This window comes from Cynocephalus volans, chromosome 7 (assembly GCF_027409185.1).
Source record: "Cynocephalus volans isolate mCynVol1 chromosome 7, mCynVol1.pri, whole genome shotgun sequence".
NCBI classification, from domain to species: Eukaryota; Metazoa; Chordata; class Mammalia; order Dermoptera; family Cynocephalidae; genus Cynocephalus; species Cynocephalus volans.
In genome coordinates, this window is record NC_084466.1 from 14,559,706 (window position 1) to 14,582,252 (window position 22,547).

At 45.9% G+C, this 22,547-nt stretch overlaps 1 protein-coding gene across 5 annotated transcripts in view; it reads right to left on the reverse strand.

Annotated features, from left to right (window-relative positions):
• The window catches only part of FARP1 (FERM, ARH/RhoGEF and pleckstrin domain protein 1), a 281,479-nt gene that overhangs the window by 17,255 nt on the left and 241,677 nt on the right, over positions 1-22,547 (reverse strand). For all 5 annotated transcript variants that reach the window (XM_063102933.1, XM_063102932.1, XM_063102931.1 and 2 more), the window contains exon 17: positions 3,838-3,919. In XM_063102933.1, the coding sequence (XP_062959003.1) occupies positions 3,838-3,919 (82 nt within the window). The remainder of the gene's footprint in view (positions 1-3,837; positions 3,920-22,547) is intronic.

Consider the following 22,547-nt stretch of genomic DNA (forward strand, 5'->3'; position numbering starts at 1 on the left):
CTGTCCTGGGCCCTCTGTCGTCAGCTACTGGGATGGTGTGTCTGTTCCCCTCCACTTTATTTCTTGTTGGGCCACCAAAATGAACTTTCTAAAATGCTGCCGAGCACAGCCCTTGGGGGGGGATCCCTGCGACCTGTCCAGTGGCAACCCGTGCTACTCCCCGGGCTGTGCACGGAACAATCTGCACTTGGATGTGCCAGACTCTCGCACCCAGAGCCTCTGCACTTGAAGCCCCCTACTTAGGACCCCACCCCAGTCCTCAGGGTTAGCTCGGGGCCTTCCCTGATCCCCACTCCTCATCCTCCTGCACTTAATGCTATGTCTGTCCACATCAGCCCTAATCACACGGTTTCCCCGCTGGGTTTATTTTCTGACTTTCTTTGAGATACTCAGAGGAAGTTGTGAAGAAATGTGCAGGGAGGCACTGTACACCCCAGACCCAACCTCCCCAATGGTGACATCCTGCATAGCTGGAGCGGAATACCAACACCAGGAAGCTGGCGTTCACGCGGGCCAGAGCTTACTTGGACTGCAGCACTTATACATGCCTTTACTCGTGTGTGTGCGTGCATGTGGCTCTATGCAATGCTGTCACACGCGGAGTCCCCTATTTGACTTGAGAGAGAGCATCTGTCATGTTGCTACATCCTTGGGGTCTGATGTATGTAGCAGGTACCCAATAAATGTCTTACCTGCATGCACTAATGAGCAAATAGAGCACTGCATGGACCCAAGCCAAGCAGGGGTCTCGGGAAGACATGCGAGTTCACGGTGGCTGGAAAGCAGACTAGGACATCAGGGTGGGGAGAAGGCATCTGGAAAGGTTAGCCAGGACCAGAGTGCAAAGGCCTTCCTCATCAGGCTTAGAGTTGGGACTGCATTCTCCAAACCGGAGAGAAAGAGGGTTTTGAGCAGGGTGAGTTTTGTGTTGTATACGCAGTGTCTCTGGCCGTCATATAAATGGTAGGCTGGGAGGATGGTGACAAGGACACTCATTCGGAAGCTGGCCTGGCCACCCTGCAGACAGAGGACTGAGGACTGAGGCCAGGAGAAGCAAAGTGGGAGGAGTTTCAGGAGAACAGGGGTCGGGAGGTGGATTCAGGAACGAGTGAATGTCCCCGCCTGGATGGCAGTGGAAGAGTCGGGATGAAAAGCCAGAAACTCCTTTTCTTTGTGCCGACTTTCACGTGCTTTTGTGCACCTGGGTGGAGGTTTGCAGGCGGGTTCGCAGCATGGGCTGGAGATCGCAATTTGGGTACCTCTGACTTTCAGAGTCTGGGAACAGGCGATCAGGCTGAAGGCTCACGCCAGCAGGCCCTGCTGAGCACCTGCAAACGCAGGTAAGGGCACAGGTGGGGCGTGGGGGAGGGGGCGGGGAGGACACCATAAGCCGGAGACCAACCTGAGCATTTTGGACATAAGTGCTGAGCTGGGATTCTACATCTCTAGAATCTTTAGCCGCTTCCTTCTACACTTCATAAAATTCTTTAAAACCAACAGCAACAACAATAAAACATTTCCTAAACTAATGTCTTAAAAAGGCTGCAAGTGGCTCTCACAGCCACTCCATCTATTTTTATTTTGCTCGCACAGAGCTCCACGCTATAAATGCTTGTGGCATTGGCATAGAACTGAAATGCCAGCACAGCCGAGGATGCTGGCAGCAAAAGTGCAGGCTCGCCAGGCCGAGGAGAGAGAATGCTAGGAGCGGGAATCGGGTGCATTTTTAGGAGGTCTTCTGTGCTGGGTTAAGAGATGAGGGCAGGACGTCAGGGCCCCATGGGAAAGCAGCAGTGGGGAGTCAGCAGACAGGCCGGAGAAGGCCACGGAGGAGAGCTGGGAAACAGCGGAGCCCGGGGGACTGTCCCCGCCGGGTGGGGGAAGGAGCCTGGCAGGTCTCCGCTGCTGTCCCCAAAGGCCCCTGGCAGGGTCCAAGCCTCCCTGAGGAGCTCCCTGGACAGGTTTATAGTCTCAGATAAGAGGAACATGGGGACAAAAGGTGAGGACCCAGAACGGGCTGAGCAGAAGGACAGAACACGTGAAAAGAGGCGTCTTAACGGGGAAAATGATGGGTAAGTACAACAGTAAGAAAACTGCGTTACAGAAGAGAGAAAAAAGGCTACTTTTTTAAAAGCAAAAGAAGCCAGTCTGAAAAGGCTACATCCTGCGTGATTCCAACTGTCTGACATTCTGGAAAAGGCAAAAGTACAGAGACAGCAAAAGATGAGTGACTGGCAGGGGTGGGGGGAAGCACGGGGATTTTTTAGGGCCGGGGAAGTGTTCTGGGCGATTCTGTCGTGGTGAACACGTATCATTCCACGTTTGTCAACACTCACAGAATGTACAACAGCAAGAGGGTAAACTGGATTTTAGTTAATAGTAATATATTAACATTGGTTCATCGATTTTCACAAATGTACATCAACGCAAGGTGTTACTTAGAGGGGAAACTCTGTGCGGGTGCAGGAGGATATGGGAACTCTGTACTTTGTGCTCAATTCTTCTGTAAACCCAAACTGCTCTAAAAAATACATAATATTAAAAACTACCAGGGAAAGTTGAAAATATGTCTGTTGCTATGACCTCTGAGTTTTGTGCACCAACCTGAGTTTATGGCATTAAAAATACTGTTGTGGAACATCTTAGGTAATTCTTGCTTTCGTTTTTGCTTAGGAGTCGACGACCCTAATCACTTCCATGGCCTTTCTCTAACATTGCCCCAAATTGCAGAGCGTTGCTTTATGAACACAGCAAAAAAGCGAACAATTCAGGATCTGGTAAATAATATCTTGGTCTTTGTTGAGAGGAAGAGACTGACCGGAAGTCTCGAGTAGCTCTGGTCCTCTCTTTTCTGTGCCACTCCTCACCCCTTGTGCTCCACTTTCTGAGATGTATTATTCCAAGGGCAAAAAGTTAAATGCCAAAACAACTTAGCCAGATTCAGAGGAATTAATTCAAATCGCAACAGTAACTTTTATTCTACGAGTGCCTTATATGTAGTAGGTGCTCAGTTAGTACCGGATGGATGGACAGATCTCGAAGTGCTGGATGGACCGTAATGGTGGCAGCATGGGGACCTGCCTTCTTTAGGGGGTTATTATAGGCTCTGGGCAGTTATTAATTATTAAGATTATTAGGCTTTGGGCAGCTGAGATACAGAAAGATTGCTTTAAAGTGTGAATATAGATGTATTCAAAAGAATAACTGTGTGAATTAAAATTCTATATTAAAGTAATTATGAATGGGTTAAAATAAAAACAAAAAAATTAGAATTTCAGACAGAAGAGGTAGGGCTGAAAATGTGGTAGAGTACTGACTGACGTAATATTTATTGAATTCTTTGGGCATGCTTTCACTTTTATATCATTATAGATATTGCTGGATGGTTAAAAATTTACTTGCCTGATACACTGACAAAGTCGTAGAATTTACTGGAATTCCTACGTAGCTCTGAATCTAATAATTTTGTCATGCTTAGAAGAAGCCAAAACAACTGACTGAAAATGAAATGTTCAGTCAACCAAATGATGTTCTGTCTACATCATTTTTTTAAAAAAACAGTTTTGAGTGATCTGTTCACAGCAGAAAATACCTGTTATCTTGGGTATAAAGCAGAGCTTTTGAAACAAAAAAACCACTGAAAGTGCTTTCCCCAGAGTGATCTGATTGTCCTTTATGCTGTGAAGAACACTATCTGGAAAGGCTGGAAGGACAGTTTTCCAGAAAGTGTGTCCTTGCTGCTTTGGCAGACCAGGCAGGCGGCCAGCAGCAGGGCCCTGGTGGCCCTGTCATGATCCTCCTGGACAACTTGCTCCACCCAAACCCCAGCCCGCTCACCTTCATGCCCTGAATGTTCTTCAGCATGACATCGCCGATTCTTTGGTAATCTCCTCTGATGTGGGCATTGGAGCGGCCTTCCCTGAGAGCAGAGGGCGGAAACGGGGAGCGTTAGCAGTGCCCGGAAAATGCCCCTGCCCCAACTCGTCAAATAGCAACCTCTGTGGCTTCCTTTCCAGTCACCTGCCGAACCCCTCCCCGGATGTCCCCGCACTTCCCTGGGGGTGACGGAATGTTAGCGCTGGAAGAAGACTTTGAAATAACCCCGCTCATTCTGCAAAGAATTCCACATATGCTTTGAAAGAGACAGGGCAGAACCAATTTCTGATCCTTTTAATTTGGCCTGACTCATTTTTTCCCATCCACACTTGGGTGATCTTAGCGTCATTAGATTGGCCTGGAGATCACCTGCAGTAACTGGCTCATGAAACTGATTCTGTGCTACAGATGGGCACTAAAGGAGACATATGCAATGAGCCTTAGCCTCATAACAAAGTTTCTTCTTCCAGAAGCCCTTAGACTGAAGCAAAGAACTGTCTGGAAAGCTCTTGAGGAGAGAAAAACAGAACTGAGGAAGTGCAGGAGACCCACACCTGGAGGTGGGAGTGGGCAAATGGCACAGAAGGGGGCAGGACGGGGGCCCAGGTGGGGGGAGGGGGGAGGGGATGGGCCAGGGCCCTCCCAGACGTGCTGGGGGCAGGTGCAAAGCTGTGGGCGCTTTCAGCACAGTACAGGGCACAGATTCCTATTTCCTATGGCTCAGTGCTGCAGCCGATGTTGATAATTCAGGGGCTTAAACAGCAGACAGAAAAATGACAGTAATGAATGGTAGAAAGTATTTACTGAGTCCTGTCCGTGCACCCGATGTCGTGCTGAGCACCCCACCAGCATTAGCTTACTTAATCCTCATGGCAACCTTATGAGGCAGGTACCGTCACCACCCTACAGTGAAGGAAACTGAGGCATACAGACGCTACGGGACTTGTCTGCTGTCTGTTATCACGAGGTAGTGAGCCTCGACTTGAGTCCAGGGGGCCTAGTTTCTCAGTCCGCATTCCTAACCACTAAGCCACCGCATATCTGCGAATTTACCCATTGATGAGAAAAAGAATTTCCCAGAGACAATTAAAACACAATTTCAACAATCAACCTGGCTGATGTCTTCAAATCAACTGTTCAGGAGAGTTAAAAGCCAACTTACATGAAAGGGATGAATTTTTTTAAAAAAGCTAAAAATCTGGGCCCAGCTTCAAGTCAGATGTGAGAGGTGCTCATGGTGGAATCAACCAGCTGGCCACCCAAGGCAGGAGGGACCCGCGATGTGCACCCCGTCCCCAGAAGGTAGCCGAACACCTAGCAAGAGACCTGACTTCTGCTGGAGCCTCCAGCGCCTTCCCCAACTGCTGACTCCATCTGAGTCATCACAGATCTTCAGATGACCGAGGACGGCAGGGGGGACGCAGCGCTTCCCTGAGCGCGCCCAGGAGGTAGAGGGTCGGTGTGAGCAGAGACATTGGGGCCACCTCCTCCCCTGCTCCTGGCTTCCTGTGCCAGGCAGTCCACGACGCTGTTTATTCTCTCGGTTCCAACGAAACATCCGGTGTCAATTACATCAGAGGGGACACTGGCACACCCAAACCGTGCGAGTGAGTCAAACTTCTCCAAAATAAAGGGAGAGATCCTGACGTGCCACCCCTCCCCTGGGCTCCCACGGCCCCTCTCCGTGCTGCCCTTAACCTCTTCCAGTCTCGCCCACCCTGACGGAGAAGCCCTCGCCCCTCTTAGCTGCCCTGATTACCTCCCCTCCTCTTCTAATTTAAGGATGAATTCTGTCCCGGCCACTCTGCTGACATGGCTCTGGGGACGACTGCCATCCCCTGCGAACCTACCTCGGTCAGTCCCTCCTCCGGTCAGTCTTGGGGTGACCGGCCCCCCACGTGCTGGTCCTGTGCCGTCCTCGGCTGCAGGAAGCCCCTCTCCAGACTCCCTCATTCCTCGTCAGGGCAACTGTCCGGTGCTCTTGGCCGATTCTCCCCTTCAGGCTACTCCCAAGACGTCTGTGTTCTCTGGGAATCCCGTGGTCATTTTCTCTTCTTTTCCCCTCTACTTCCTCCTTGTAACGCCTTCTCTTCTCCTTGGTTTTGATTCATGATGCCAAATCCATACCCGCATGTTCTCTAGCTACTGACCCAGGTCCTGTTTTTCTCAGACCTTCCAGAGGGCGCTACACGAATGACCCCACAAGTATCTCAAACTCAAGATATCCCAGAGTCAACGATCCCGCTTCCAAAACCGAATCCTCTTTTTACGTCCTCTTTCTTAATGATGTAACAGCTCTGCTCTACCCCACGCTAAAAACCTCACTCGTCTCACTTGTCCCTCTTCCTTATCCCAAACTACTGGATCAGGTTCCCCGCAGCTATGAGGTCACTGGGGACAGTTCAAGCGCCTGGCTTGGAGCCGGGCTCTGCACTGGAGATCCCCCAGCCCGCTGCCCATCACTGCACATCAGTCCATCCCATCAGCCGCAGGGGGGTGTCTCTGGATTTTAGGCAAATGGTTATTAATCGAATCACTGCTGAGCAGTTTATCATCTGGCCATTTTGTCGATCCTACACGTGGCTGGATTTAGCTGGTAACTTACTGGTTGCTCTTCCACTTACAAACCTGGAGCAGAAAGGGAGTTAATATGGAGCTCTGGCCTGAAATCGATGCCTCCTGCTATTGATAAGCAGCCACCTCGCTGTACCTTCTGCATCACGTGAGGCTGTTCTAAGAGCTGGGAAGTTCTCTATCCGTCTCCCCACTGCCCTCCACGCCTGAATGAAGTGGATCTTCACTTCCAAGGGGGACCCAGCTACTGAGCCAGAATGACCTTATTCTGACTAAATGCCACACATCAATAAAAGAAGACAAGACACAATTTAAACTTGACTTGTGGGGCTGCAGCTATTGTCTGGAACTTAAATAACTGACCCTAGAATTTTCAAATGCACATGCCCCTTGACAACATACATAAGACAGGTCTTTAGTTCAAAGGATATAATTTAGGTATTTTAATGAGAGTGGTCTGGATTGGGTGCGCGAGGGAAGAAATGGCAAGATCTGTGGCTTCCATTCGTAACAAGCAACTTCCTGTCTCTCATGGATAACACCCCTGCCCAAGACGAAATGAAGCACTGGCCAGAGGACATGGGGGAGGGTGGCAGAGCATGGAAGCCAAACGCATTTGTTTCACTTGCTCTGTTCTTTTTTTTTTTTTTTTTTTTTTCGTGACCGGCACTCAGCCAGTGAGTGCACTGGTCAGTCCTATATAGGATCCGAACCCGCGGCGGGAGCGTCGCCGCACTGCCAGCGCAGCACTCTACCAAGTGCGCCACGGGCTCGGCCTTTGCTCTGTTCTTTTGCCAACTATTTATTTTTTAAAAATCTTGTGATGTTCAAACCCCAAACTTAAGGGGACGTTATTTCCTGCATCCGCTTGCTATCAGAGCTGTGTCTGTTGCTCTACCTCTTTAGTATCTTTCATTTTAGAAATGGCTCTGTGTTGCTAGCTAGCATCAGGGCCCCGTGCAGCAGGGAAGACGCGGACAGCACCATTTTACAGGGGGTCAGCTGAAGGTGATGTGCCAGGAACAGGCTGGGGGGCCTCTGAAGTTACTGCACACAGTGTGGGCAAAGCCACCCCTCCCCTCCTGTCCCCCTCTGCACCCCAGCTCACGCGGCAAGGCTCAGCCCTGCTCGGCTCCAAAACCACAGGACACAGTCTACAGGACTGGGGACACAACCAAAACTCCTGCCGCCTCATGCAGAGATATCTTTATGTTTTTACTTTCTCTACATGTTATTGCCACCAAATCTTCAAATCCAAAGCTAAAAGGTCATTTTATTATCAAGAACATGAAAAAGTAATTATAACCCTTCCATAACATCCTGTGGATGTTAACCTCACAAGAAAAGGGTCATTGTCTGGGAGGCAGGGCCACAGATTTGTTGTCTGTGTAATTTACCACACAGTCACAAATATGGAAATCCTTTTGACAACGTCACTTAGGAAAACCATGTAAAGTCTGCTAAGAAGCCGCTTGGATGCTGAATTCTGATCCATGTAACATGATTAATTTACTCTCAGGAGCAACCACACATTGAAAACACACACACATACACATCATGAAATTTCAAGTCTTCCTAACCTTGTATCAACACTTCATTCACCACAATGTGAACTGTTCAGTAATTCTGCAGCAGACTGACCGAGGCAGGGGAGGAAGAAAAGGACACAAACACGACCATTTCTCCTGGGCGGGCTGCAGGTCATCTATGAGGGTAGACTGAGCACCTTGCCCCTGTCACCCACTCAGAGGAGGCAGAAAAGGACCTTGCACCCATGAGTTTTGTCTCTGACCATCAAGAACACCTCGACAGGCTGTAGGTGCGGGTGAGGCACAGCCAACCAGGATAAATCCACGCTCTGCCCCCATTCATATCTCTAACCCAGGGCCAACACAGAATCCATTTAGGATCCTAAAAGAAACAGAGTTTACAGTTTGCTGAGGGCTGTGTGGGCAATAAAACCTCCCAACTCTCCTATAAAGTATCCTAAGCCCTAGGAGGTGGTCTCCCTGGGGTGGGGCTGGGGGTGGGGGAGGTATGTTTTCTGGAAAGCATCAGGCTCAGCTTTGGTGAAGTGTCCAAGGAGGTTCCTCACCAGTGAAAGCAGACGGTGACTGACACACTGGATGCTAATGCAGCGCAGTATAAATCCAAGCATGTTCGTTAAACACGCAGCCCTCCCCTCCTCCTGGCAACAAAATGAAGGATCATCTCACTAGATTAAAACACAAAGCAAACTGTGCAGCTGCAGCCAGAGGGCCGCGTCTCTCACTCGCTCTCTGTCTGGGTGCTCTCCACCCCCAGAAAATAGATTTAATTTTTTGAAGCCTCTGAATTCTCATTCGCAAAACAAACATCATATCCTTATCCTTGCTATTCCTTAGGTTTTTATGATTCTAAAAGGAAAAAAAAAAACTATGTCATTATGTATGTTTGGGCACTTATGTCTGTCTAAGAATTATGTGTAAGTGGGTAAGACAAATCTTACAATAATATGTGGGTGGGCAGAGTAGCTGGGTTCAGAAAGCAAACAAATTAGCCCAAGTAATAGATTATATTAAAATATTATATCTATAACATATACAACATATTAACCACATGTAACACATATGGATTTCAATATCCTTTGAAATGCACGGAGAGGAAAATCCCATTAATGTGAACATGAGTTCCCCTCCCCACTATGGAGAGGACATCTGTGCCAGAGGCGTCCCCCCTGGGCCAGGCACTCGGTGTTACCCCCTCCAGCCGCTGCAGGAGCCTCAAGTTCTCAGCCATCCTGTGCCCAACAATTACACTAGCAGGTTGCTTAAAGCTATGGCTTCTCTCCTCCTGGGGTTTACCACCAGGTCGAGTTGAATAAGAGGAGTGAAAGTTACAACCAGTCACAGTGTCGTTACCTGGGGTTAGCCCTGTTGCTAACAGTGCACATAATACCCTGTTTTCAGAAGAGGAGAGCTGCGTCAACCTTGCCCAGTGAAGTCATTTCTGTTTTCTAAGGAAAGCAGCTTGCTCTCAAAGCACAGTGGGCTATATAGTCAGGAATAAGGCAGAAAATCCAAGAAAAACTACTTCCTGCCTATGCTTGAGAACACGCAGTTTTACTCACGCTGGAAAAGGAAACAATCACCAGCAATCCTTGTCCTTATCACCCTGGCTGGAGAGTGAACAGCCTGCTCTGGGCAGAATATAACAGGAAGATCAGTGTCCTTAAAGCGTCTTTCTTTCCTGGGCTGGCTGGTTAGCTCAGTTGGTACAGCACGGGCTGATAACACCAATATCCAGGGTTTGATCCTGGTACAGGCCAGCCGCCCCCCACCCCCAAAAGGTGTCTTTCTTGCCTCCAAAACAAATCCAACATTTAATTTTTTTTTCCTAGTTAAGAATTTAATTCACTGAAATCCATCAGGCAAAAGTTCATCCCTAATCTACTGTGCTGAAAAACTCATTTTAAATGCATATAGGTAAACTTACTGAATACCAGCAATGGAGAAATTGTCCACAGTCATCAGTATAAAACTTATGTAAAAAACAATGACACATCATTCCACGTTGAGAATTTAGTTTAATTCACTGAAAGGGAGGAGCTGAAAGTGTGTCTTTTATCTAACTTGCAAAAACTCTGATTTAAATGCATATATGAAAACCCAATGAAAATTATCATGGGAAAAACTGTCCAAAAATATCAGTATAAAACTTACGTAAAAGACAATGATACATCATTACTAGTTCAGAATTTAGTTTAATTTGCTTAAATGAAGCAAGTGATAGTGCATATTTTAACTACTATGTTGAAATTGAAATTTAATTTTTTTATTACATTTTTTTATACCAGATGAATGAAAAAGATCTTTTTAATAGATGCAACATTTTGAAAGCCCAATTTCCTGTCAGTAAAGCAGTTGTCTAAATGGCATAAGAATGTTCTTTTTTGTTGTTATTAGATTACACAGATGGAATTTATTGACAATTCAAAAATTTGAAAAATACAACAAACAAGCTTTTATCTAATGGACATATATTGAACCTGGAATTTATATTACATTTCTTAGAACATATAAAAAAAATTGAAGTAATTTGATCTCAAAGAGACTTTTAATAAACAAAATATTTTTTTCTTTGACCACAATAACAGAAGGAAATTAAGAAAATTCACGAATGTCTGGAAATTAAACTACACTCTCCTAAATAAACAAAGGGTAAAAAGAAAATGGTAAAAATGGAAATTAGAGAGTACTTTCAGATAAAAATCAAAGGACAACATATCAAAATTTATAGGATGCAGGGCTCATGCAGTGCTTAGAGGAAAATTTATACTTCGAAAAACCTATATAAAAAATAAGAAAAATCTCAACTCAGTAAGATAAACATCTAACTTAAGAAAACAGAAAAGAAGAGCAAACTAAATCAAAAGCAAATATAAGTAGGAAATACCAAAGATTACAACAGAAACATATGAAATAGAGAAATAAAAAACAATACAGAAAGTCAACAAAACCTAAAGATGGTTCTTTAAAAAGATCAACAAAATTTCCAAACTTTTATCTAGAATGACCAAGAAAAAAAAAGACCGAAATTACTAAAATCAGAAATAAAGCAGAAGCATTATCACATTGTCACTATGGTGTTTTGTATGGTAAGATTTAGTTTCTCTTTCTCATTTGCATTTTTGTTCTACTGTTGGGTTTTGTTCTTTCTTGTGTATTCGTGGTAGTGATTGTCATTTGTCGGATTCCAGATGCAGGACTTCATTGAGAATTTCTTGCAGGGCTGGTCGTGTGGTGGTGAACTCCTCCAGCTTTTGTTTGTCTGGAAAATACACTATTTCCCCCTCACTTCTGAGGGAGAGCCTTGCTGGGTATAGTTTTCTTGACTGTCAGTTTTTTTCTTTTAGTATTCTGAATATATCATCCCATTTTCTTCTGGCCTGTAGAGTTTCTGTTGAAAAGTCTGCTGTTAGTCTGAAAGGGGCTCCCCTATGGTTGACTGGATGCTTTTCTCTTGCACCTTTTAAGATTTTCTCTTTGTCTTTGAGCTTTGCCAGTTTGACTATAATGCATCTTGGAAAGGATCCTTTTGGGTTGCATTTGTTTGGGGATCTTTGAGCCTCCTGCATCTGAAAGTCTGTGTCTCTCCCTATACCTGGGAAGTTTTCTGTTATTATTTCATTGAACAGGGGTTTCATGCCTTTTCCTTTCTCCTCTCCTTCTGGAACACCCACGATTTAAATGTTTGTGTGCTTAAGGTTGTCTGCTAACTCACTTAGATTTCTTCATTTTTAAAATTCTTTGTTCCTTTTTTTTTGTCCTCCTGGGTTGTTTTGAAAAGACTATCTTCAAGATCAGAAATTCTTTCTTTTGCTTGCTCTAGCCTGCTGCTTAAGCTCTTGGTTGTGCTGAGTGAATCTTTCAGTTCTGTGAGTTCTGCTACATTCTTTTTAAAGGTCTTAATCTCTGTAAATTTTCTCCTTCATATCCTAGATTTTTTTCCTATTTCATTATGTTGATGAGTCTTCTCATACCTCAGTGAGTTTCCTTAAGACTGTTGCTCAGAATTCCTTTTCAGTCATTTCAAAGGTTTCCTGCTCTATAGGGTCTGAGAATTACTGTATTCTTTTGGTGGTGTCATACATTTTTTGTATTTCTAGTGTCTCTACATTGATGTCTGGTCATCTGGTAGAGCAGCTGCTGCTTCTTTTACTCTGGAATGGTCTTTGAGGAGACATCCTCTTCTTTTTCTGGTCTCTACCAATGACTCTCCTTGTGTCAATGTAGTCTAGTGTCTGGCAGGCCACCTGCACAGAGGCTGTGGCTACCGCTGTGGTGGCAAGCCACTTTCTTGGCACCTGAGGCTGTGGCAGTGGCTGTGATGGACCACCTGAGTAGAACTGGTGTTTTGGGCATGCTCTCTTGCCTGCTTCCGGGTGGAGAGGGCTGCCCTCCAACATTTTAAATTTTGAATAAAGCTGAATAAATGAACAAGTGCTTCTCCCACATAGTATACCCGTAATATATATTTTGTCTTAACTTTCCTCCAATTTCCATTTTGTATTTTTTTCAAGCTGTTTTCCAGGTAGACTACACTGATTTCCATGGGTTCCATTGTGTTTTCTTTTAGAGCAATGATTTTAAACCCTTTTGTATGGTCTTCTTTTTGAAACCAGTAAAAATCTTCTTCCAACAAAAGCTTACACATAAGAGAAGTAACCCTGATCTGGCCAAAGCAAGGAGAGAAGGGCCTGGGAACTGTCCTTGAGTCTTGCTTTTTGACAACAACTACATCAAAGACATGGAATGCCAGGAAAGTGCCTGGTGAAGGACACAAAGTGCTGGGCATTCAGTCACCATGGGAAGGGAAAACTGTGTCCATCCAGCTTTCTCTACTCCCAAGATCCTCCCCCTTAAGCCTCTAGAACTGTGCTGTCCCATATGGTAGCCACATACGGCTATTTGAATTCTAACTTCTCTTAAAATAAAGTTTTCAGATTCAATTCCTGAGTCACACTAGCCACACTTCAAGTGCTGAACAGCTACACACAGCTGGTGGCTAACATACAGGATGGTGCCGATGTACAATATTTCCATCATCGCAGTCAGTTCTATCAGACAGAGCTGCTCTAGACAGACCCAAAGAATAAGAACTGTTTCCAGCTACCTCTACTACCCCTAGTGTCACAGGCTCCAGGGAAAGGAAGAAAAGGGGTGTCCCACCCAGCCTAAAACAGAACAACCTCTAGCAAGGCACCCCCCGCTCTGAGCTTCCTTTTCCATAGGGAGAAAGATGAGGATAATTGCACAGGGTGGTTTTGATCATCAAATGAGACAACTTAAAGGAAAAGGCTTTCAAAGATGCTGCGGAAATGCAAGGTGCTATTCTGTACAGATACTGCCAGTCTTAAAGCTATGATTTAATTTTTTAAATGCCTCTAGGATACTGACAATGATTTCTGCCCTGAGAAAGGCGCCAGACACCCATGATCTCTTGTCGTGGCATGAGTAGTACACAAACCAAGAGCTCTCGAGTCTCCCCAGACACCCCATTCAACTCTTATCGGGTTGGTTTCGCCGCCTCTGTTCCAGGGCAGGGTGCAGGGTGTGATTAGAATGGAGGCTCCAGAAGAGCAGGAGTTGTGGTCTGCTTTGTTCAGCAGACACTGAGAAGAGTGACTGGCATGTAGCAGGGACACCAAAAATACTGGTTGAATAAACGAAAGAAGATCCTGGCCAATTTTGCTGACTTCAGGATTCCTACAGACGGCTGCTTTCCTGATGAACAAAAAGAAATGCAAAACCCTGGCCTCTTCTGTAGGTTGAGGCAATCAGCATAAGAAGGGTTTCAGCCCTCAGGACAGCACCAGATGCAGGGGGTGAGGGTGGGGGCTCATTTTTTGTTTGGGGGGGGATATCTACTGTGTTGACAGCTACCATGCTCTAGAAACTGCTGAATGTGTTCAAACTCCTCTCCTTCATCCCTCCTAGGCAAGACACCATCATCTCTACTTGACAAATAGACGCTGATGTTAGAAACGTTCAGTAATTACCCAAGGTCACACAGTGCTAGATGAGGGTGGAACTGGGATTTGAACTGAGGTCTGATTCCAAAGCCCATTTTTTTCTTTACTTCCCTACAAAACCTAAAACTGACAGTATAACTGATAGGATGAAGGTCACATCTCAAGGTTGTGGAGTGCAGAGATGGCTCCTGCCACCAGGCAGCCCAGTGCATAACTGGGAAGAAAGAGTGTCATATCCTAGTTAGGGCAGAGAAATCCCAGGAACCGGAAAGTCTTTCTTACATTACAAGTGAGCAGGAGTGAAGCTGCTTTTGGACTTCTTTCTCTCCAAATGTTAGGCCTACAGCTTCTAGAACTACAGGCATGGTGGCAGCCAGACCGCCTGGGTTCAAAACCCAGTTCTGCCCTTAACTAGCTGTGTGACCTTTGCCAAGCTACTGACCCTCTCTAAGCCTCATTTCCTCTGTGGGCTGAGAGAATAACAATGTCCCCTGATAATGTTCCTGTGGAGGTGACATGACACATGAACAGTGTTCCAGTGTCTGGAGCACAGAAGCACTCAGTTCATGTCAGCACAAACTACCACCAATAACATTTTAAAGAAACCCCTCTACTCCCCAAATCTAAGGGATAAAACAAAAGTCCTCCTTAACACAACCACCAGAGAAGGAGCCTGTGTCAGCCCATAATGGTCCTAGCGTCTCTGTGGACCTCAGTCAAACAGGGCAGGGAAAGCTCTTTTGAAGAGTTGGCAAGTTTTTTATGTAAAGAGCTGGACAGTAAATATACTGGGCTCTGTGGTCGTACAGCTTCTGCTGCAGTGAGTCAGCTCTGCCGATGTAGCATACAAGCAGCCATAGACAATCGGTAAAAGAATGGGCATGGCTCGATAAAACTTTATTAACAAAAACAGGTGGCAGACAGATTTGGAACATTCAGTGAGAAAACGTATACAAAGAGCATAGCAATCGTTTTTATTTTGATCAGTAATGCTAAGTTTGCATTACTATAATATACGTACAGTAACTGCACATTAATGGCAGTTTATTAGTAGTATTAACGTCACAAACTTTGCATGTGAGTATGATTTTATAAGTTTAAAAGCACTGTCCATCCTCATTTCCCAGACCCCTCTTTGGTTATAAAAGATCAATCCTTGAGCCTTTGAAGCACGACTTACACAAACTCACTGCTCTTCAAGATTTACTCCAGAGGAATCCAAGACATTTTCACGCATTTGTGTTATAATTATTTTCAGCACCTATTATGTGCCAGTCTCCGTGTTACTTGGAGTGAGAAAGAATATGGTATTCTTTCTTCATTCTTTAGATCAATGCTGTCCAACAGAACTTTCTGTGATGATGGAGATGTTTTTTATATCTGCTATCCAATACAACAGCTACTAGCCACATGTAGCTAAGGGGCGCTTGAAATGTGGCTAGGGCTACTTAGAAACTGAATTTTTTGTTTTATTTAAATTAATCTCATATTGCTACATGCTAGTGGCTACTGCACTGGACAGCACAGCTTCAGGTGTCATGGCTTGTCCTTTTCTTATATCCATTTGTAAACTGTCTCAAAGTCTTTTTGAGGAAGATGAGGCATAAAAGGATTAAAACCACAATAAAAATGAGCCTTGACAAGAGTTTTGATGCAGTTTATAAACAAGAAACCATTCATTTATTCCAACAAGAAACGTCATGCTGAATTCCAGGGCAGAGTGAGTGACACAGGAATGGTTCGCCCTGGAGGAGCCCATGGTCTTGGCGGAGCTGTGAGATGGTGATTAAGGAGCTGAGATTCTAGGTGAAAAGTGATTAGTGAAGGGCAGAGGGTGGGCGTGAGAGACGGGAGGGGAGTCAGGGCTTCTGACTGAGCTGGATCAATCCACAGGCAAAAAATCAATGCAGTGAAGTGACTTTGCTGGATTGAAGTGTGATTCGGGTTTCCTGAGCTGCAGCTATGTCACCCTAACTTCCTGCTCACCGCTGACTTCCTGAGTGCTGGAACACTGGGAGGATTGAAAGCCTGTGAGGCAGGGAGGCACAACACACCAGAATGCTCCCCAGGAGCAGGCACTGCCAGCTGACTTTACTCTAAAAGAAACAAGTTTCCATTGCCCCTTATTAAGTATACTAGGGTATGACCAGGAACTTCCACACTGTACCAGGTCTGATAAGAACTATCCAATCTTGAGCACAGTGTGCGGAACAGTCATCACTACTTTATGAAATAATCAAAGGGATTCTCTGCGGTTAACTTTTACAACTAGTTTGACTTGGGCAACAACAAGATAATATAGAAATCAGATTCTCTCCTGATATAGATGTGGGAAGCTGTCCAGAGATATCAACTTTGGGGGATCAAAGCTTACATCACATACAGAACATCTGCATGAACAAAGCCAGCCTGCACTTTGCTGTGGGGCAGCAACCAGCAGCCACGGGCGGCCATTTGCAAATACAGTGCCAGGGGTCCGAGCCCTGCTGCCTGCTGTCGAAGCACGCTGGGGGCTGACTCTCGAAGCTGAGGGGAGGGGTAGAGGGGAGAGTGTGTGTGTGTGTGTGTGTGTGCGTGTGCGTGTGCGTGTGCGTGTGCGCGCGCGCGTGTAGGTGCAGGCGTGTGTGTGCGTTTGTGTGTGGGTGCAGGCGTGTGTGTGCATGTGCGTGCGTGGGTGCAGGCGTGTGTGCGTGTGCGTGTGCGTGTGTGGGTGTGTGTGTGGGTGGGTGCATCTGGGTGCAGGCGTGTGCTCTGGCCGGGCCGGAGCACCTGCATTAACCACAAGGGGACATTCTCTGCTTTTGAGAGAGGAAGTGGAGAGAAACTGGCCACTTCTGAGTTACAGCACAGGTCCCCTTCTGAGTGCTGGTGGTGGGGGGCCCAGTGGTGGCCACCTCAGGGAGCCCCCAGAGGCCTGTAGGAAGAACAGTGCCTCTGCTGGCTCTGCTTACAGGAGGCTGGGGGGTGCAGGAAGCTGAGGAAAACAGGTGGGCCAACCACGGGCCTCCCTTCTAACCTTGCCCCATGAAGATCCCAAATTTAGAGGCCATAAAAGACAGTAAGTTTTAACATCAAAGTTTTCACCTCAAAAGCACAGCATCTGACTAACCAGGACGATCACTGCCGCGTCCCCTTATTGGGCCACTAAATCGAGGTAGAACGTCTCTGCTTTTGCTTCCCCAGCTGTGCAAACAAGGTCCACGGACCTCCCAGGGCTGCTGGGCAATGAGGGAAACAGTGACGGAGGACGAAATGAACAGGGGACACGCACGCATGGTGAAGTGTGCATTCAGATCAAAAATGCACTTGCAGAGCTTTTGGCTCTAACAAGGTCCTCACTTAGTTTGACCCATCAAGGCCTGGCTGTGCACACTGATGGGTCAGAGTGGAGGCAACTCGATCTGCAAACCCACTTCTTCCTAAGGCCGCGTGAGGAGCACACAAGTCAGTTCAGGAAGGCGCCGAGGCACGCGGGCCACTGAGTGCTAAGCACGCGGCACAGAGCCTGTCCTATCCCGCACTGCAGTCCCTCTTTCCTTTTTAAAATTGTGGTAAAATATTCATAACAGAAATTTTACCATTAACCATTTTAAAGTATACAGGTTAATGGTATTAGGTGTATTGACACTGATGTGCAACCAACCATCACAACCATCCATCTCCGGAACGTCTCCATCTTCCCAAACTAAAACTCTGTGCCCATTAAACAGTGACTCCCCATGTCCCCTCCCCCAGCCCCTGGTAACCACCATCCTACTTTCTGTCTTTAGAAATCTGCTACTCCGGGGACTTCACAGCAGTGGAGTCACACAATGTATGTCCATTTGGGCCTGGCTCATTCCACTCAGCAGAAGGTCTTCAAGCTCGTCCACATTCCAGCACGTCAGGACTTCTTTCCTTTTCAAGGCTGAATGATACTCTATCGTATGTACACATTACATTTTGTTTATCCATTCATCCACCCATGGACGTCTGACTTCTCTCCACTTTTTGGCTGTAGTGAATGATGCTGCCATGAACACCGAAAGCTGCTGTGGACTCAAGTGCTGAGTCCCGGCTATCAACTCTTTTGGGCACGTACCTAGGAGTGGAATTGTTGGACTGTAGGGTGATTCTATGCCTAATTTTTTGAGAAACCCTTATGATTTAATGATACCTAGTGCACAGACCTGAAGCTTTGAAGAGCTGGCAGAATAATGAGAAAAACATTTTATTCATTTTTGTTCTGTGATTGTTCAGTGGTGCTACCACAAAGACGTTCCGCTTTTTTGGAGCAGTGAAACAACGTTCTGATACACTTCGTCATCTTCATTCCAGCCAAGACGGTGAGACAAAACTGCTCCACCTGTGAGCTTCCGGACCACAGCCTGCAAGTGTGCCAGCCCTGAAAGAGCCTCCTCTCCGCCCTAGGGACCTCCGATCCCTCAGGGACACCTTCTCACATCGCTCATCCCTGCAGAACTTCCTTTCATTTCGAGTCTGCTCCCACATAACAGAAACCACTTTCCTCAAACCCTCCTTGCCCTCCGGTCATCGTTCTCCAAGACCTGCTCTCCTCTGGACCCTCTACCCCTGCGCTCTCATTTATTTCTCAAATCTCTGGTGGCTTCTCCCATTCCCTTTGCTGGCTCTTGCTCTGCCATAATCGACATTTATGGACAGAAAGTTAACACAAAGGTATGGTCAAGAAGATTCTGTCCTCGGTTCTCTTTTCCTCTCAGTGTTCTTTCTTTAATGATTTGATTCTGTGGATAACTTCCAAATCCACTCTTCTGTGCCTGATTTCTTTCCCAAGCCCGGGACCCACATTTCCAACTATCTGGAGGACTTTGTTATGGACCCCTCAAAATTTCTGTATCCAGAGCAAGCTCATTTCCCCTCAGGATGCTTGTATCTCCCTTTTTCTCATTTCTCTCTCCTTTCATGACCTCAGTTAACCACATTCAAAACTCCCAGGTGACCTTCCCTTTCCTTCCCTTGCGTCCCATTGAGCCTCAACTGCTCACTAATATTTGGACATCTGGCCTTTCTGGTCCTCCTAGCTAGACTGCTGCATTGCTTTCCAAGGCTTCCTGGCCAACGTTTCTTCTAAAACATGCAGCTGATCCTCCTATTGAAAACTGTGTGTGCCCTATTCCAAATGCCTCTTTGTGTGACTGTTCACTGTCTTCCAGCTCCCTATAAGCTAACTTTTGTACACTGCAGAATCCACCCAGGCACTCTGGACCAAAGCAGGCCTTCAGCCCACCTCTGGGGAATCAACTGGCCAGCTTGCCCTCCACATCTGCTGGTCATTTCAGGGCTGCGATTTGGGAGTCCTGATTGAATGCCAGTGGTGATGTGTGGCTTTCTCTGAATGCATTTGAACAGCTGAGTAAACCTTTTCAAAATGAAGATCATTCTTCTCTCTCTTTTTTTTTTTTTTAGAACTCACCAAACCAGTTTGCTTGTTTTTGAAGAAACAGGATAAATTGGGTTTAGCCAGCATGAAACAGGCCTTGGGCATCCATCTCTTCTCAGGTGTGTTTACTTAGGAGAGGGTGACATTTGGATAAGGGCAGGTGTGTTTACCTAATCATTCCGGAAAATTCCTGATCCTTTTTCTGTGCTGTAATTTCCCACTGTTGATGAAAGTATGCTACAAACTCATGTAGAATTGTAAAGGGAAAATCACAGTGACTATCATTTATGTACCAAATTTTAGGGAACTTCTTGTGCATAATAAACTTTAGATTTATTTCCATTAACAATAATAATTTAAAATATTATCACAGAACAAAATCTGGAGTTTAGTTAGTGGTGACACACCAGTGTTGGTTCATCAGTTTTGATGAACATGCCATGGTGACATAAGCTGTTAATGTCAGGGGAAGGGATGGGCGAGGCGTGTACGGAAACTCTACTGTCTTGGTAACTTTTATCTAAACCTAAAATTATTTCAAAATAAAAAGGTTTTAAAAAAATAATCAGCTTTTCCATTCTATGCGCAGGGCAGTATGCTAAGCCCTTTTCAGACATGGTCTCCTTTAGTTTGTGTAACAGCCCTGTGTGTAGAGATTCCAATCCTTCTACGGATGAAGCAAGGTCCACGGACAGCTAAACATGGACCTTAGCTGGTGATGTCATCGCAAAGTCGGATTTTCCCCTTCCCGATTGACACGAGCAGCCTGTGTTTCCTGTATCATAGCAACATGGAAAAAATGTGTACATACATGTAATATATACACATGCATGTATGGCTTGTCAGTAATCAGTGTGAACTCCTTTTTTAAAAAACCTCCCTGTGATCCAGTCTTCTCAGTGAACTTATTCAGCCCAGGGATGCCTGTCCTGTGTGGGCAGTAGTGGCCCATGCATCCCCCAAGGCAGAATTGGCAACCGAGCTCTGTGCCCAGCCTGGACATGGCACCCACATCTATAGGAGAACCCAGCATTCCTTTGAGGGTGCAAGTCCCTCATGGGCAAAGCCTGACATGCACTCTCACCTACTCATTCGTTCACTCATTTATTCATTCATATGTTCCTTCTTTCATTGCTTGCAAAGAAACAAGAGTCATAACCAGTCTGTGAAATGCAAACCAAAGAATCATAGTATCTTAGGTTTGTCAGAGACACTGCAGGGTCAGTTGTTCCAAAAAAGGTATTCATCATAGTCGCCCCAACAAGTACTTAAAAAACACAAATTTCTGGATATCACCCTTAAAGTTTTGATTTAGGAGAGCTGGATGGGGCCTGGAAATCTGCATTTTTCAACCTTCCCCCCTCATCCCACTTCCTGCCTCCCAGTTACCCTGATGCACTACCAGGTTTCAGGGGTCACTTGATAGGTAAATACCTTCTGGCAATGGCCAACCTCTGTTGGGGAGCTCTGCGATGGTTTGAAGGTGCCCCCCAAAGCTCAGGTGTTGGAAACTTAATCGCCAGGGCAACAATGTTGGGAGGTGGGACCTTTAAGGGGTGATTAGGTCATGAGGGCTCTGCCTTATGAATGGATTAGTGCTGTTAATGCAAAAGTGGGTTAGTCATTACAGGTGTGGGTTCCTGATAAAAGGATAAGTTCGGCCCCTTTTTTCTCTCTGTCTCATGCACCTGCTTGCCCTTCTGCCTTCTGCCACAGGATGGTGCAACACAAAGTCCCTCACCAGATGCTAGTACCATGCTCTTGGACTTCCCAGCCTCTAGAACCGTGAGCCAAATACACGTCCATTGCTCACAACTGCCCAGTCTGTGGGATTCTGTTACAACAGCAGGAAAGGGATCAGGACGAGCTCATTACCTGCAAAGTAGCCTCTCACTACTAAGCTGGACTTAGTCTCAGGGAACCTTTTCTGTTTTCAGACACAATGTGCTGCTATGGAAATTCACTCCTCAGTTTCAATTTTGTCCTCTGGTACACCTAAGATGATGCTTTACCCACTTTCTCACAGGGCCAGTCTGCAGGTACTTGGAGAGAGTCCTCATGTTTTCTAAAGCCTTCACTCATCTAGGCCAAATGCCCTCAGTTCCTTCAATCATCCTGTGTGTGTTTTAATGCAATACATCTTCATTATCTCATTTCAAACATGAAACTCTGAATTGGTCTAGTATCCTGCATGAGCTCTAAGCCTGGAAGTTTGAAGGGGTGATCCTTTCCCATGCTCTGGGCTCTTTCTAATGAAGCAGTCTAGCCTTAAGGTTCTGGACCTTGGCTACACAGTGTCATCACCTGGGAAGCTACAGCAAATGCCAGTGCTTAGATTCTACCCCTCAGAGACTCTGATATAACTAGCCTGGGGTTTTGCCTAATTATCAAGATTTTTTAAAGGTTCCAGGTGATTTTATTGAACAGTCAGTGCTGCGAGTTACAGACATGGAAGGACACTGGTTTCTCTGTGTTAGACTGCTGGCTGATACTAAACTCGCTCACATTCACCCTTTTCACCTTGAATCCCTGCCAAGCCAGGTCTTCCTCGTCATGTACTTGAGTAATGGATTAGTTGCACTTACTGCAGACCTTCTCATTTATTCCCAATAAGCATGATCTATTGGGTTTGGATCCATGGTTGCAAGGCTACTGCAGGTCATGTCAGTTGAGCTGCGTATTGACTATCTGCTGTCTCTGTATCTTTGAGGCTTTTACATGCTTCTGGTATCTTTATGTAAAACAGGATAAAATTACGGATCTCTGGATAATAACTCTTCCAAAAAATCTAGGAATCAAATGACATCAGCTGCTTTTTAAGCAATTGGATATTTTTCACAGATAAGGGCCAGATGCTAAAGATTTATTGTCACAGATAAATTCATGAGTATGGCATTTAGTCCCAAAATGAAACGTGTCAGACAGCTCTCCAGCGTTTCCTCTGGTGGCATCCTCCAATGCGGGAGTCAGTCAAAGCCATCATGACGGGCTGCCAGGGTACTGCAAAAGTGATGGCATTTCCTACGTGTGACCTCTCCAGCATTATTCAAATCAACTGCCATGTGGACAGGAACTGGTGTAGTGATACCAGCTCAAGATGCTCTGAGCCCACAGGAAGATTTGTTTACGTCTGTATTAACACGTCTGACGGGCCAGGAAAAAAATGTTTTATCCAATGATCTA